A 17,004-nucleotide genomic window follows, 5' to 3' on the forward strand; every position below is an offset into this window, starting at 1 on the left:
AGAATATTGAAAAAAATGCACTCAACTGTTTTAAATATTGATAATAATGTTTCTTGAACAGCAAATCAGCATATTAGAATGATTTCTGAAGGATCATGTGACACTGAAGACTGGAGTAATAATGATGAAATATAGCTCTGATCACAGAAATAAATTACATTTTTAAATATATTCAAATAGAAAAATGTTATTTAAATAGTAAAAATATTTCAAAATTTTGCTGTTTTTGCTGTACTGTGTTTGTATTAAATAAATGCAGGTTTGGTGAGCAGAAGTGACTTCTTTAAAAAAAAAAAACATTAAAAATCTTACTGTTCAAAAACTTTTGACTGGTAGTGTATATTCCTTTTATATTAATCTAAACACAAATGTGATGTTATTAACAGGCCGCAAAAAAAAAAAAAGGTAAATAATGCTAAAAATGTTTTGGACCCATTTTACACTTGTTTTTAGCATCATCATTTTTCAAAATGTATCACCCAAAATGGATGTTAAAATGGGTTGTAGCCTTGGGTACCCAAGAGTACGGAGTTTACGATGGCTGATGTCGAGTCTGGTCAGCCACAGGCCATTAGCCAGGGCAGAGAAGAGCTGATTTATGCAGGTGTCAGGAACAGGTGGGATATGTTTAATTTATAACCGCCTAGAGTGTGAGCACACACACACTAAAAGCTTTAATTAGAAGTTTCAGTGAGGCCAATGTCCTGCTGTTTTACTGACGTGAATGTGTGTAAGGGTGACGGTCGATAACTCCCTCCACACATCAAAAATATACAAAGCAAGGAAGTGACATTTATTTATGTCATGTCACATGCCAAACAAGAAGGTGAGGTATTTACCACACACATCCAGTAGCTGGCACACAAGCTAAAAGAACATTTCTTCTGTTCTTTTGTGTTAGGTTTGATATGGAAGTCACAACTGTCTCAGTCCTTCGTAGATCAAAAAAAATCATGTCTTTTTGTGACACACTACCATAATTGCAAGTTTAAATCTATATAGTCATACATTTGCAAGTTCAGATTTGCGGGATATAAACTTGCTATTCTGACTTTTTTCTTGCAATTGTAAGTTATCTCTCACAATTATAACTTTTTTCTCAAAACTGTGAGATATTAACGTACAATTGCAAGTTATGAAGTCAGAATTGCGGGATATAAACTCACAATTCTGACTTTTTTCTCAATTACGAGTTTGTATCTTGCAATTGTGACTTTTTTCTTGCAATTGCAAGTTTATATCTTGCAATTCTAAAAAAAATGTCTTGCAATTGTGAGTTTATATCTTGCAATTCAAAAAAAATTTTCACAATATTTCACAATTCTGACTTTTTTCCTCAGAATTGTGTGATATAAACCTACAAATGCAGATTATAAAGTCAGAATTGCGGGATATAAACTCACAATTCTGACTTTTTTCTTAGAATTGCGAGTTTATATATTGCAATTAGTGTTGTCACAATACTGGAATTTCTAACTTTCGATACGATACCTTGAAAAATATCGATATTCGATACTATTTTCAATACCACAGAGAAATAAACTGCCACAATATTAAGGGGGTAAATTTCTTTTTTAATTTAAAGATAAATATAACAAGTCTAGAACATGACAATGAGGTATATACATATGTACACTGCTACAGCCCTGTTCATCTTCTTAGCTTCATTTGAGTTTGCTTCATACTTTCTTTGCTGTTCAAATACAACTGGTAGTGTAGGTCATAAACTTATTTTTTTTCTTTTTAGACCACACTTTTAAAATTAACTAACTAATCTTAGAACTTAAGCTAATGGTAAAAGATATTTGTTAACATTAGTTAACATGACTAAACAATGAAAAATACTTCCAAAACATTTATTAATCTTAGTTAAGTTAATTTAAACTATCATTTACTAATACATGAACTAATTAAAATCTAAAGTTCTATCTGTTAATATTTTTTATTGGACCAGAGCTAACATGATCCGTTGTATTTTTATTACCTACGGTTATCAAAGGTTAAAATATACTGTAACAAATGCATTGCTCATCGTTCATGCATCACACGTGAAAACAATGCTCAGTTGCTCACTGGATAGACACTAAGACAAATTGCAGAATTTAAGTAATGATTTTTTTTTTTTTTTAAATAAGCGCAGTTAATTTACATTTGACCGCAGTTAAAGTATTTACTCATCTAAGATTCCTCAATCAGATTATATTAACGAACTACGGTAAAAAAACGGGACAACACTCATATCAGCAACAATAACAGGCAATCTTATTTAATGATTCAGTAATATTAAAATGAGAACAGTTACCAACCTCTCGAAATTCTTTATATAGATCCGACTCCGAGTGTCTGTCTTTCAGGTACTTTGTGAAATTAGTGGTGTTAGCGCCTTTTGTTAGCACTGCTCTGTAGCAACTCTTATATATTGGCTTGCTTGTGTACTTCGGCTTTCCATGTTCATTTGCTTCATATCCGAAATATTTCCAGATAGCACTCCTGCTGTGTTCTTTATAAAACAAAGCCGGTCGCAGGGGCGCCGCACTCGCCTTTCTATTCGCTTCACTTGAATGAGACATTATCGAAATATCGATATTTTTGACAACACTAATTGCAATTCTGACTTTTTTGCGAGTTTATATCATGCAATTCTAAAAAAAATTCTTGCAGTTGCCAGTTTATACCTTGCAATTCTAATTTTTTTTTTTTCAGAATTGTGTGATATAAACCTACAACTGCAGGTTATAAAGTCAGAATTGCGGGATATAAACTTATTTTTCTTGCAATTAAATTGTTTTCATGCAACTGAGAGCTTATATCTCACAATTCTGAGAAAAAATTGTGAGATAAAAACCTACAATTGCAGGTTATACAATCAGAATTGCAGGACATAAACTTACAATTTTGACTTTTTTTCCCCTTAGTATCGAGCGTTTATATCTTGAAATTCTGACATTTTAAGCATCTCGCCGATCTGACTTTTTTCTCAGAATTGTGAGACATAAACTCAATATTGGGAGTTAAAAAAAGGTCAGTTTTGAGAGCAAAAAAAGACTGATATTTTCTTAGAATTATGAGTTGCAGTTGTGCTTTTTTCCACTTATACATACTTATACTTTTTTTTTTACCTTTGCTAAATAAAAGTATTAATTTCTAACTGCAAACTTGCAAATGATAATGTATATAATAAATTAATGACAATTATTTAAATACAATATTTAAAAAAATAGATTATACTTACCCTATTCTGAAAAAAGGATGCATGAAAATGTGATGTTGTTGCTGATATTGATATTAAACTTATTTCTTCTGAACTTGGATTGTGTAAGTAAACTTTTTCCATTTTTGGCATTCCAACTGGCCTATGGAAAGAGACAAATGAATAGTTAGCAACCAGGACAGAATGGCATGAGACATCATTAGTTTGAAGTCAACCAAAGCTTTAACTTTGAAATTGTCTATACATGGTAAACTGAAACAGAATCAGGTTAACTAAAAAATAATTATTCTTTTTAGCATCTGAGGTGGCGCATTCTCATTTATCACTCTATATGCAAGTACATACTATAAGCAAAATCAAAATTTGTTAAAACCAAATTCAACATTCAAACCAATTGAACATATAGAAAAGACTTGTGTTAAATAATCAAATAAACTGTTTGACTGAACATGCTATCAGTATGAGATGAAAGTACAAGATATGAATGAGCTCATTTATCTGAGGTTCTACTGCATGCTGCTGGTGAGAGAGAGAGAGAGAGAGACTGGCCTGTGACTAAGAGATATCTGGTAGAACACCAGCAGAAAATCTCATACGCCCATATTCATGAGGACAATATAGAAAGCTTGTTTTACAACTCCACACTCTGACAGTGCATGCATAAATGCATAAATGACAACTAGGGCACACAGAAGGGAAAACATACTCAAGAATAACTTCTTCAAGACAAACATTTCACAGTGGGTTTATCCTTGTTTATGGTTAACTTTCTTCATTTATATTTTACAACAAAACAGTAAAGTTTCTTTCAAGTAATGTAAACCACAGACTTTATTTGATTTGTAAATCGAAAACCACCATTCTAAAAACCCATTAGAAATTCCCAAGGGAACGCACAAACCGAATTGTCTTCCGGACTACAATTTGAAAAGCTTTATAGAGCACAGGAATGATCACTAGTGAAATTAATGCTTATTGAGTCAGAGGCTGTTGGGATCACCTGACCTGCTGACTGCATAGGGAGTGAGCTAATAAAACTAATGCATCTAATGAGGCAGGGAAGGGCGTTGGCACTCAGCTTCTTTATGACACATACTAAAGTACACACAAGACCTAATAAAATAGCAGCATAATAACATAACTACATTCAAGTGCACAAAAACATCTTCTGTAGAAAACCACCCAGCATTTCTTAGAATAGGTCACCTTATGGACATGTCGTAATCAGTATTGATATTATATATAGCTCCAATACCAAACTATTGAGGAACTTACTAAAATATTTTTTTCTTTATTTAGTTGAGGCATTTTGACAAATTGGCCATTCTTTTAAACTAGAAAAGTGATACTAAGCCAGCAGGAAAATTGCTGATTAGTTATTATATTATACTATATTATATTATAGCACTGTAATGTATTTTTTATGTTTTATATATTCATACATTTTAATTAGTTTTTTCATATAAATGGTAATTGGTCATAAACATTCCTGTACCATTATGTAATACTTAGGGAAAAAATGTGTTTTAGATGTTTCACTTTCATGTTAACTCTCAAATACTGTTAACTACTTACTGTTCATGAAAGTCCAGCATTGGAGGCTCAAAACGTATGGGTCTGCTGTTCCCCCGTTGAGAGGACGCACTGCAAGAGAAAGAGGATACGCTGTAAATAATGGGGAAGAAATTGTGAGACACCATTTCTTGGTACAATGTGCTTTTTTTTCTCTTCCTCCAAAACACACCATAACACAGCCTGTTGAGGATCAAATGATGCCTCTCTATTTTTCTCCAGGCAAAGAGAAAGATAAACCCACACTTACACATACACGGTAACAAATAGGCATTGTCTGGCATGGAAGCATCAGGTTTACACCAAACATTAAAAGTTCAGGTGAAACATCCTTCCACTGGACAAGCCAGTTGGTTTCACAGAGTTGGTTTAAACACCAAACTACATTCACACATATTTTTTCTGAGAGTTTGAAGTCGATAATACCCCTCCCCCCACCCTCCCATTGTATAATATTTCATTTAACACTACTCTCCTCATATATTGGCAAGATTTTGCAGTTGGCAGACTAAATATCGAAAACAATCTATGATAATGATATGGTCCCTGAGGTCAGATATCAGTGATTTTAGGGTGTAACCGACTAATGTGGCCTAAGGTATTGTTATGGCTTCAAACAGATAACAGGAATAAATTTGTGTTCTGGAAAAAGTTTTCTTAGCATGGAGTTGCAAACTCACTTTAAAAATAGCTGTAGCATGAATTGAATTGTCAGTCAATTCAAAGATCATGGAAAAAGTGACACAGGGAAGATGAAGTGATTTAGTTAGCCTCAGTTAACTCAAATGAAACAGCTTTGAAAGACCTTTAACCCTTTGAAAGAAATTAGGTCTTGATTGTTTTTATGGGAGTATAAAATATTTTTTTTTATTACTGATTTTATGATGATTATTATCACTACTATTTAATTAGGAGCAAAGCTCCTGTTGTTTTCTTCTTAGTATTTTTCTTTATTTTTCTGCTATGGCAGTCCATAGAACTGCTTGCGGGAAAGTTATAAAATTTGGCACACAGATTGAGGACAGTCTCAATAACAAACATAGCAAATACTCTACAAATTCTCTATAATTAATTCTCAAAGTCTCTATCTGAAACTCTCTAGAACCAGAAATATGCCAAATCTGCAATCATATTTCTGCTAATAACTTTTAAGGTCTAGAAGCAAAATTCCTTTTCCTCTAATTCTGAAATGCGTACCATAAAATAAAATAAAATTCTAATTTCTACAGGTCAAGATTTTTTGCAAAATTGAATCATGCAAAAATTCTACTTTTTCAAACTCATCTTAGACGGTTTGTGCAATTTTAATAAAAATTGGCAAAGATCATTTTCAGATAATTCTGGCAAAAAAATCATCAAAAGATTTCTGATACACAGATGTGTTAATGAATTTGACAAAACTGAGATGTGTTAGATGTGTTAATGAATTTGACAAAATTGGTTAGATTCGGGGTGGCATACTGAATCTAATGACACCCAATTGTCCTATGTCAGCCATTTTGAGCACGGACCATTTCAAATTGCAGTAAAATGCTGTATTTTACAAATGCTTTGGCATATTCTCATGAAATCTTATAGAACCACTTGTGGGAAAGTTATGAAATTTGGCAATGAAATTTGAAAATTGAGGACAGTCACATCATTAACTACAGCAAATTTAGAGTCTCTAAATCAAACTCTCTAGAACCACCAACGGGCCAAATTTGCACTCATGTTTCTGCTAATTTAAATATTTTCTGAAAAGTCTACTTTTTTTAACCTGGTTTTCACCAAAAATGGCTCAGATTATCTTTAGAGCATTCTGACAAAACGTTATCAAGTACTTGTTGATATACAGACCCATTTTTGTAAAACGCATTAACGACTTTGACAAAGTTTGTGCAAAAATGGACATGAGGCTATATCTCCTCAACACTTTAGCGAATTCTGACCACATTTGGTCTATGTTATAATAAGCATGAACTGAAGGAACATGCATACTTTTGGTACAGCACCACCTTTTGGTCAAAAGTTATTAAAATTTGACATTTGTGACCCCAGACCACAAAACTAGTCTTAAAGGGATAGTTCACCCAAAAATGAAAATTTGATGTTTATCTGCTTACCCCCAATGCATCCAAGATGTAGGTGACTTTGTTTCCTCAGAAAAACACAAACGAAGAATTTTAATGAAAACCGGTGCAGTCTGCCAGCCTTATCATGGACGTGGATGGGCACCAAACCTTTAAAAGTAAACAAAAACATACACAGACAAATCCAAATTCCACCCTGCGGCTCGTGATGATACATTGATGTCTTAAGACACGAAACGATCGGTTTTTGTGAGAAACTGAACAGTATTTATATAATTTTTTACCTTTGATACACAGCCACGTCCATCTGTCATGAGCACGAGTTTGGCATCAGTCACGTCACATCATGTGCACGCGCTCTAGCGTAGAATACGCAAACGCCGTAAGGGGAAATCAGTGAAAAGTCCCGGATGAGTTTGTGCAAGCAAACGTAATCTTTTAGCTTTAAATCGGTTTAAACAATCAGGATACGCGCAAGTAATTACCATTTTGAATAGCCGCTATACCCACAATCTCTGTGCTCTGTGGAAACAATGAGTGTCGTATTCATGCGACAGATCGCTTCCGGCGTTTGCGTATTCTACCACAGAGCGCGTGCAGATGTGACGTGACTGATGCCAAACTCGTGCTCAGGAGAGATGGACGTGGCTGTGGATCAACGGTAAAAAATGATATAAATACTGTTCAGTTTCTCACAAAAACCGATCGTTTCGTGTCTTAGGACATCAATATATCGTCACGAGCCGCAGGGTGGAATTTGGATTTGTCTGTGTATGTTTTTGTTTACTTTTAGAGGTTTGGTGCCCATCCACGTCCATGATAAGGCTGGCAGACTGCACCGGTTTTCATTAAAAATCTTCGTTTGTGTTTTTCTGAGGAAACAAAGTCACCTACATCTTGGATGCATTGGGGGTAAGCAGATAAACATCAAATTTTCATTTTTGGGTGAACTATCCCTTTAAGCAGCACGAGTATATTTGTAGTAATAGCCAAAAATAAACTGTATAAGTCAAAATGATCAATTTTTCTCTTACGCCAAAAATCATTAGGATATCAAGTAAAGATCATGTTCCATACAGATATATAAATATATCAAAACTTAATTTTTGATTAGTAATATACATTACTAAGAACTTCATTTTTCTGCACCCTCAGATTCCAGATTTTCAAACAGTTGTATCCCAGCCAAATATTGTTCTACCATACATACATGGAAAGCTTATTTTTAGAATAAATCTCATTTTCAAAAAATTGACCCTTTGTGACTGGTTTTGTTGTCCAGGGTCACATTTCACCCAAACATCATAAGATTGGTTTCATTAGATTTGGAACAGCATATCAAATAGATAAGTACCTCATTTTCCTATAGAGATAGAGTGAAACGCGTCATAATCTGAAAACAATTCAATGTTGACTTTGTATTAAGGGAGGCTGCCTCCTTGTTATTTCTGCCTTATAACAAACAACAGAACGATGTCTAAAAGCTGCTATGTGACAAGGTGTACAGTAAACAATATAAAACACAGAACTACATTTTGACCCATTTTAAACTACACAAGATGTTGACCCCCAAAAAAGCAGCGTTTAAGGACACAAAAGTCGAGTGCAATGTGTCACATTACTCTGAGTACTACTTCAATGTGGATGAATACATTTGGCCCAAGCTACAGCTTGCTGAAACACATAATATAAGCTTTCTAATAGCTAACTTTCCCATCAATAGTAATCAACTGCACCCCTGCTTCCCTCTAACTTTATAAAGGCTTGGGACAAACGGTATTTGTAATAATGTAGTTTTGTGTTTTTTTAGCATGTTTGCTGTACACCTTGTCACAAAGCAGCTTTTAGACATTGTTCTGTTTTCTGCTATAAGTCAGAAATGACAAGAAGGCAGCTTCCCACAATACAAAGTCAATGGAGAGCGTTGGTTTGTTTTCCCCCCAGTGTGGGCGTGGCCTTTGTCTCCATGTCTACTTTTTAACATACAACAATATTATAACAAATTACTGTTACTTTATTATCATTATTTTTTTATGTCTAAACAACAGACACTTTGATCTGGCCCTAATCTGAGTCCAACTCTACAATAGAACTATTCATCACACTCTCTCCACTGGCAGTATAACTAATGTTTTTCATAGAAGCCATTCTAAAACAGTTTGACTCTCATACAAAGACCCAAACATCTACACAAGCCAAAGCTTATGTTAAAATACTAAAATAAACTTATCACGGCTCTCAAACCCTGAGAGCGTCAGAGTGACAGACAAATTAGTCATACCACTTGAATAAAGACTTTGTCTCTCAGGAGTAAGACTCGCAGCATATTTGTGGATTAACAACAGAACATGGCATGTCAAGTTGCACAGCAATGTGTTCGAGAGAAACAGAACCTGTATCTTGTGAATCTCTCAACTGCAGCTTACATAAGAATAACACAAACACTTATGAACTAATGTGGATGATACTAAACTAAAGTCTGACTCAAACAGTGTTGGCATGACCTCTGGCTACAGAGTTTAGCTAAAACGAACTAGAAAAGAGCTAAACGGTGGCTTTTTAAGCAGACATAAAACATGCATCAATGTGTCATACAATGTTTTGGGGTGTGCTCTTCTATTGATGTCTTGTGATCATATACCAAAAGTGTCAAGGCATCAACTAGGCTAACTGGTCTGGTGGCACAAACCACAGAAAAAAAAGCTGCAAAAGAGAGTCCCTAACACAGCTAAAAGAGTGTCAACCACTTCCCAACTGCACTATGTGTGTGTGTGTGTGGGGGGGGGGGGGTAGACGTGCTTTAAAAAAAACTGAAGAGCTGCAATAAAAACACCACTATCATTAGACACAAAGTTCAACACTAGATCTAAAAACACAACAGAAAATCTGTCTATTCATCAGCTAAAGAGGAAAGAGCTCCATTAGTGCTAGATCACTTAGCTACACATTTTTGTAACAAAAATACACCAAACAGTGTCATTTTCTCACTTGCATTCAAGCTAAACCGTATGCGACATGCTGATGGTGTCGACTACGGGTGTGTCCTCCTGCAGCTGAGATGACGAGTCACAACGCAGACAATCGGCCAATGAAATCCAGCCACCACTAACATATACAGATAAGTTGGCAGGCCAATCCCTCAAGCTGGAAAGCTTTGATTGGTTGAGCAAATGAATAGGACACCTAGTACACAAAAAGTTGATCTACTGGAATCACTTCAACACAAAAAATAACTTTTACTTATAAAAGGAAATGTGAACATCAAAATTCCTCTGGTCTTTTAAGAGAACAATAACTTTTCCATCTCTGACTCATTGCTCTTTTATACCAGTTCCTCTGCTTACAAACTTAAAGGACAGTGTTGTGTAACTTCATAAACTCACTAGGATTGGAGTTTACTGGGATGGAAGATAATACCTAATTTACCTCTGATCTGCTGAAGTACTTAAAATGCCACAGCAAAGACACCATTCATTCATCTATTGATTCATTCATTCCCTTCGCTCCACTTTAAGACAATTTACTAAAGGGCCAATGACCGCTAAGAGTATCTGATTAAATCATTTGAAATGCGAAGATGAAATGACAGCTTGTGACACTTGTATTTTCTGCTCATTTGTTTTTCCTTGAGCATAGAAACGTCTCATCGTTTAGTGGGAATATTTAGTTCACATGTCTTGTTAAGTACTGAACAAATGTTTCTTGGACAATCTAATATAAACCACATGCTGACTCCAGCCAAGCACGTACAAAACGATGCTTGCAGAAAATCTCTGAGTGTATGAAAGTCAAAACCTTACCTTTTTTGACGATATGAGTTAAGATCAATATCAGACTCTGTCTGTAAGAAGAAAAGAAATTAAATTAGCCTCTAAAAGTTAGTGGTGCTAACATGCAAGACACCTAAAGCAGAAAGAGAAAGTTAGAATGAATCTTTTTGACAAGGATTTTGCTGTGTCTATGGCCTACTGTTTGTACACTGAGTTTATGTTAGACTCTCAAAAGACGGTCTTAGAGATGTTCTCACTGAGGTTCGCTTCTGTAGGGCTAAAATAAGATGGAAATAGCCGGATGGGGAGTACTTGTCTAGTCTATTTATAAGCCTTAACATTTCCACAGAAGTCCAAACTGACATGTACACAAAACCACAAAGATTGTAGAGTTCATAGTCCCATTCAAGAGACTATTATAGCTATGCTTTTAAAACGACTCACATATTTTATATCGAGAATAGTTTATTGGGCAATTAAATGCATTTGACAACATAGTTTAGACTGACACACCTTTTTAAAGCCTAATTAACCGTGAATAGTACTGCAAAGAATGACACATACACTACTAAAGTAAGATAAAGAAGCCTTTACAAAGACTTATTAAACTATAACAATTGATAAAGACTTTAAAGCTTTTGCAAATCTCTTAATAACCTTGATTAACAACTAAACTATAAACAAAAAAAGTGGTTAATTCATAATTTAAATAATTGTTTTGTTTCCTACAGAATCCTGTTTTGCAAACTCCCAGCCTTAAAATACCTGCTTCTTAACAAAATGATTCTATTGTAATAAAACATTAAACTTTTTATTTTTTCAAAAAAATAAGTCTCATAACCCTTACAGACACAAAAAACAAGACAAAAAGATCATTTAAAGTCAGGATGAAACTGAAGTTGCATTAGTTTTTTCTTGTCTATTGAGACGTATATCCAAGAGAAATGGCTTCTGAAACGTGGGGTGGGATTTCAATCTTTGCCAGAAGTTTGACTGACAGGCAATCTAACTAACCATAATGCAGAACCTGCTATTTTGTCCGACAAACAACCCAAACAAATGAGGTTGATTAATGTCAGCGACTAGTGTGTATTATTATCTTTCTGCGGTTGAGATTGTGTTCATTTCACGCTTAAACTAATAGTACAGAGGAAGAGATGATCGGTTCACATGCCGCTTGAACTGAGGCGATCACATTCTCATGTCACACATCACATCACGCCACACACTGACAGACAAGACAGAGCAGTTTACTTTTGGCATTCAATAAAATCTCAGCCCATGAAATTTTACATTTACATTTAGTCATTTAGCAGATGCTTTTATCCAAAGCGACTTGGGCAATGGAAGCAATCAAAATCAACAAAAGAGCAATGATAAGCAAGTGCTATGACAAGTCTCAGTTAGCCGAACACAGTACATGTAGCAAGGGTTATTTTTGTGTTAATTATATAATAAATAAAGAGAAAACATAAATAGAATGCAAAAAGAATAGAGAAGTTAGTTTTGTTTCTGTTATTTTTTTTTTTTTTTAAGAAAACAAGCAGTTAGAAAATGATTAATCAAGTCTTCAATTTGTGTCATTTTTAAAGAAATTCCAACAATTATTATTTTTGGGGCTCTTTAATGTGACAGATCACCGTATTTCCTCAGTTCTAGCAGTTCAAACGTAAACCGATCGCTTCCAGCTAGTTGTAGCATAAATACTTTAAAAAACATTAGACGGTATGTTGTCTCTATCACGGAAAGACGTCAATACATCATTTTCAAGTTCGAATCTACTGACATTAATCTATTAACTATCCTGTCTGGTGTGTTTGTTGAACAAAATGGTGGATTCAACGTTATGATTGGTCAGATCACCTGTCAATCAAACTTCCAGGTTAACGTTTTTGTTTGAAGTATACAAGTGGAAAATAACTTAAATCTAAATTTTTGTAATTTTTGATTTCATAATATCATCAGTTTGAATCAAATTTCACCAGTTGCTTTGTATGTTTATGTATCCAGACAAAAAAATTTGATTTGCTACTTCCCCCCACCTCCCCCATCTTATCACACTTTACAGTACTGATAGCAATGGATATGTAATTTACATAAAATTAAGCTATTATTAGTAATATTACTATTATAATATGAAATTTAAAAAAAAAACTCAATTTGATTCATTAACTTTGTTTGCAACAACTTCACAACACTTCAGCTGACAATGTTACTACGCACTTTTTTTTAATGAACCTCTTTTCTGTGGATTGTCTCACTATTTTTCAAATTAGGGAGTCCAGTGTAGTTCACTAAAAGTAACACTATTTTTTTTCGTCATTTATTGACAACATTAAGCTTTGCGGTGTTCAATGTATTCACAGCTCATTCACCAAAAAGTAGGTGTGAGGAATTTCCTATGGCCTTTATAATGCAATGCAAGCTTCAGGCTATCACAGTCACAAAAACATACCTGCAAGAGGCCTCCTTCCCCAAAGTGTAGTACCTCCAGGATGTTGTCTGACTGTATGAAAGCTGTAGACAGACAGAGAAAATTCCCATGAGGTTTGGATATCAGCAAACAATGCCATGTAGGTAGATGATTTGAGTTCTCAGTGTGCGCAAGTGGCTCTTTGGGAGTGTATCAGATTTGGACACAATTACCCATCGGGCAACACAAAGGACTGAAGAGAGACAGGGAATCATTACAGTCATTTTGCGATCATTCACTGTCTGGATTTGTCTCGAGTGAGCTCTTGAAGAACTTTTAAGAACCGTATACTTTTACTGTCTCTTGCAAGAGAAGCTGTAGTTGCTAGAGCTTCCTGGAAATAGTTTTTGAGGCCAGGAAACAGCAAAAAAGCAAACAAACAGAAATTGAAATGTCAGAAATGGATGTGGTCAACTTGAATCTGATTTCTGATGTTTTCATGTTAGCAGCTTCATTGCTTTATCAATGCAACATCAATATCCTTCAATCAGGAAACCACTGATGACAAATATGGGCATTGAAAAAAGATAAGCCAACCATAAAAGCGTGAAGGGACGCCCATACTGTCAGCTAATAATTTTTTTCTTCCGCTTAATACTAAAACATAACATCATAAGGCCTTTGAGTAGAAGCAGATTTTTTACAGATTAACAGATGGCTAATGGCAAGTCCTCCCAGAGCTGCTGAGTTCTCATATTCGGCTTCATGTCAGTCTACTCGAAGTGCTATTATTAGTCTGCAGTTCTGTAACTCTAGTGAAGTTTATAGTGATAGAGGCCGGTCACGCTCCCTCGTATACACTTTCAGAGGTACACAAAACACGCATCACTTTCCACACCACATCATGTTACATCACATAATTAACTCAGGGAGGTGCAGAGTCCATTTCATCAACAAAAATTAATTAAATCTTGAGTTGAGGGTCAACCAGAACAACTCTCATCATTTTAGATTTGGGCAAGGAGACAAAAAAACTAACTGTGGGCTGAAAAAGTATCAAAAACAGGGGTGTCACAATATATCGGTATTACGATAGCCATATACTGATTTTGATGATTAACTGGCACCGATAACCGATTATTGGCATGATCATTTATCGGTAAAATCCATTCACTACAAAAAAAAAAACAGTCTCGAAAACAGGGGTGTCGCAATATATCAGTATTGTGATAACTATATATTGATTTTAGAGATGCACCGATTGATCGGCTAGTGATCGGAATCGGCCGATTTTGGCATGATCGGCCCGGATCGGTGATCGGCCGGTCAATTTCTCCTCTTACCGATTCCTAGCCGATCCTTTTATTGCCAGCGGCGCATGCAATTACGTCACAGCCACGCGCGCAACCGCGCACTTACAGTCGCGTGTAAACATGTCTTTGGTGTGAGTGAAGATGACACAAAGATCTCAATTTGTAACATTTATAAGGCCAAAATACAACGTGAGGGAACAACCACGAACCACACGCTTGTTTAGCTTGGCTGGACATGTGGTAGATCACGCCTCCGCTCTGCATATTTTGCATGTCTCTGTTAGTTAACACACCTGATTCAGATAACCCACTCCTTAGAAGTAAGCTCCGTGAATGAACGTGTTCCGATTGACATGGTGCCTGCCCAGTGTTCATTGCTCCCTACTCCCTGAGCAGGGGAAATCCGTTGACGTTTACTACACTTTCATTCATTCACATATTTGCGCTGCGCCTCCGCATACAGCCTCTTCACACACTAATAGTTCGAAGTGAGCGTATATGTTCCATTTGAAGGTAATTAAAGCGTGCACGACGTCAATTTAATTTGTATTTATTTACAGATGCATTTATGTTACACTTCTCTAGTAAATATCATCTGTGTGTGAAGACGCTGTATGCGGTGGCGTAGCGCAAATATGTGAATGAATGTTATGAAGTGTAGTAACGTTACCGCTGGATTAGCTGGTGACAAGGCAGAAATGCTTCTGTTTATCAAGGAAAATTTGCCATTAATGCTCAAGTAATAGCATTTAGTACTAGCATTGGTATTTCTACCTGTTTGAAGACACAGTGCACGTTTTATTATTAAAGTTATTGTTGTGAGATGATCCTGTAATTAATGTTTTTAAAAAAATCCATATAAAATTCATTGAAGGAAAGTAGATTTTTGTATGCCTGCTTTGTTACTTATATTTTATTTCTAACATTTTCAAGGCTCAGAGCACGTTATTTTGTTAAAGTTATTTTAATATGAGAAGATGCTGTAATGTTTATACATCTCTTTTATTATAAAATAAAAAAAATGCATTGAGGAAAAGATTTTTGTTAGTATAACTATACTACTACTGTTAGTTACAGGAACTAATTTTATACCTTTTTCGAAGGCACAAAGCACTTTATTTTGTTGTTCAAGTTATTTTGTTGTAAGAAGATCCTATAATGTTTAAAAATGTATTTTATTATAGAATAAATTTAATTAAAGAAAATATTTCTGTATAGGCCTATGCTTTCATTACAGTTCTTAAAAAAATAAAATCGGAATTGGCAAAAATCGGAATCGGCAGGTCACACTTACTGAAAAATCGGAACCGGAATCGGCCAAGAAAATTGCAATCGGTGCATCTCTAATTGATTTTGATAATTAATCGGCACCGATAACCGATTACTGGAATGATTGGTTATCTGCAAAAATTCCTAACGACAGTATGGTTGCGTCCATTGCAAAGTATATGTCTCTGCTGAAAAAAAAGGGGTGTTTACCAAAAACACTCAACGCTTTCGAACCGGGATAGGCATTCTTTTAACTATCCAATCAAAATAGTATGGAAGCCATAAGCAGCTATGGCTCAAATACATGCATAAAAAACAAAAGTGGCCATGCCCCGGCTGCCGGGTCTTCTGATTGGTCCACGGTTTTGGAACTGACATTGTTGAGCATCGCTACGTGTAAATGTTGAAATTCTTTTAACTTGACACGAAGGGTCTTAAGCCTGTCGGGCTTTATTCTCAGATAACAACCATCTGGACGTACATTATCTCTTACATAAACTGGGAAAACTATATATCGGTTTTGATGATTAATTGGCACTGATAACTGATTGCTGCAATGATCAGTTATCTGCAAAATTCTGAAATACTGATTGTTTGGTCGTGTCCGTTGCCAAGTGTAGGTGTCTGCAAAACAAAAAGGGGGCGTTTCCCAATTATTGGGCATTTTCAAACTGGGACAGGCATTCTTTACATATCAAATCTAATAAGTACGGAAGCCCTAAAGGCCATGCATTATTATTTCCTTTTTTGTTATTGTTTTTCTAGTGATCGCAACCGTTAAGTTGTGTTTAGATCATGATGGAACAAAAAAAATGCTGCATGATGTTTGGAGTTTTGTCAAACTGGGCAAAACTGTGTTCTGAATAGAATGTTTTACTGAGGCTGCATTTACACTAGTGCATTTTCGTTTTAAAATGCATAACTTTTGCTATGGTTATGCCTGTCATTTACACTAATCCGGTGTTTTTCGACCCTCGGAAACTGAGACTTTTGAAAACTCAGGGGTTGCGTTTCAGTGTAAACAGACCAAAACAGAGACTTTTGAAAACTCAGGGGTTGCGTTTTAGTGTAAACGGACCAAAATGTAGACTTTTGAAAACTCAGGGGTTGCGTTTTAGTGTAAACGGACCAAAATAGAGACTTTTGAAAAAGATAGCGTGGCTGCCCACAATCTCTCTGCGTATCCTTGATGACCATGTAAACAATACAATACAATCAAACGGCATTTAAAATAAAACACATTAGTGTAAACAGGGCCTGAGATTTTATTGATAATGAGTGTGTTATTGTGCTGATATCTAAAAAACTACCGTTGACAGCTGACTCCTAAATTGATATTGATATTCTTCATATTCTGTGTGATCAGTTCCCAGCAGTGATAGAA

At 35.3% G+C, this 17,004-nt stretch overlaps 1 protein-coding gene across 2 annotated transcripts in view; it reads right to left on the reverse strand.

The window, feature by feature from the left end:
* Window positions 1-17,004, reverse strand: part of tmem131 (transmembrane protein 131) — a 50,608-nt gene that overhangs the window by 25,627 nt on the left and 7,977 nt on the right. For both annotated transcript variants that reach the window (XM_073851158.1, XM_073851157.1), the window contains exons 2-5: window positions 13,081-13,142; window positions 10,656-10,696; window positions 4,787-4,855; window positions 3,233-3,353 (exon numbers count right to left, since the gene is read on the reverse strand). In XM_073851158.1, coding sequence (XP_073707259.1) covers window positions 3,233-3,353; window positions 4,787-4,855; window positions 10,656-10,696; window positions 13,081-13,142 — 293 coding nt within the window. The remainder of the gene's footprint in view (window positions 1-3,232; window positions 3,354-4,786; window positions 4,856-10,655; window positions 10,697-13,080; window positions 13,143-17,004) is intronic.

The sequence above is a fragment of the Garra rufa genome, chromosome 12, assembly GCF_049309525.1.
Source record: "Garra rufa chromosome 12, GarRuf1.0, whole genome shotgun sequence".
Classification (NCBI taxonomy): Eukaryota; Metazoa; Chordata; class Actinopteri; order Cypriniformes; family Cyprinidae; genus Garra; species Garra rufa.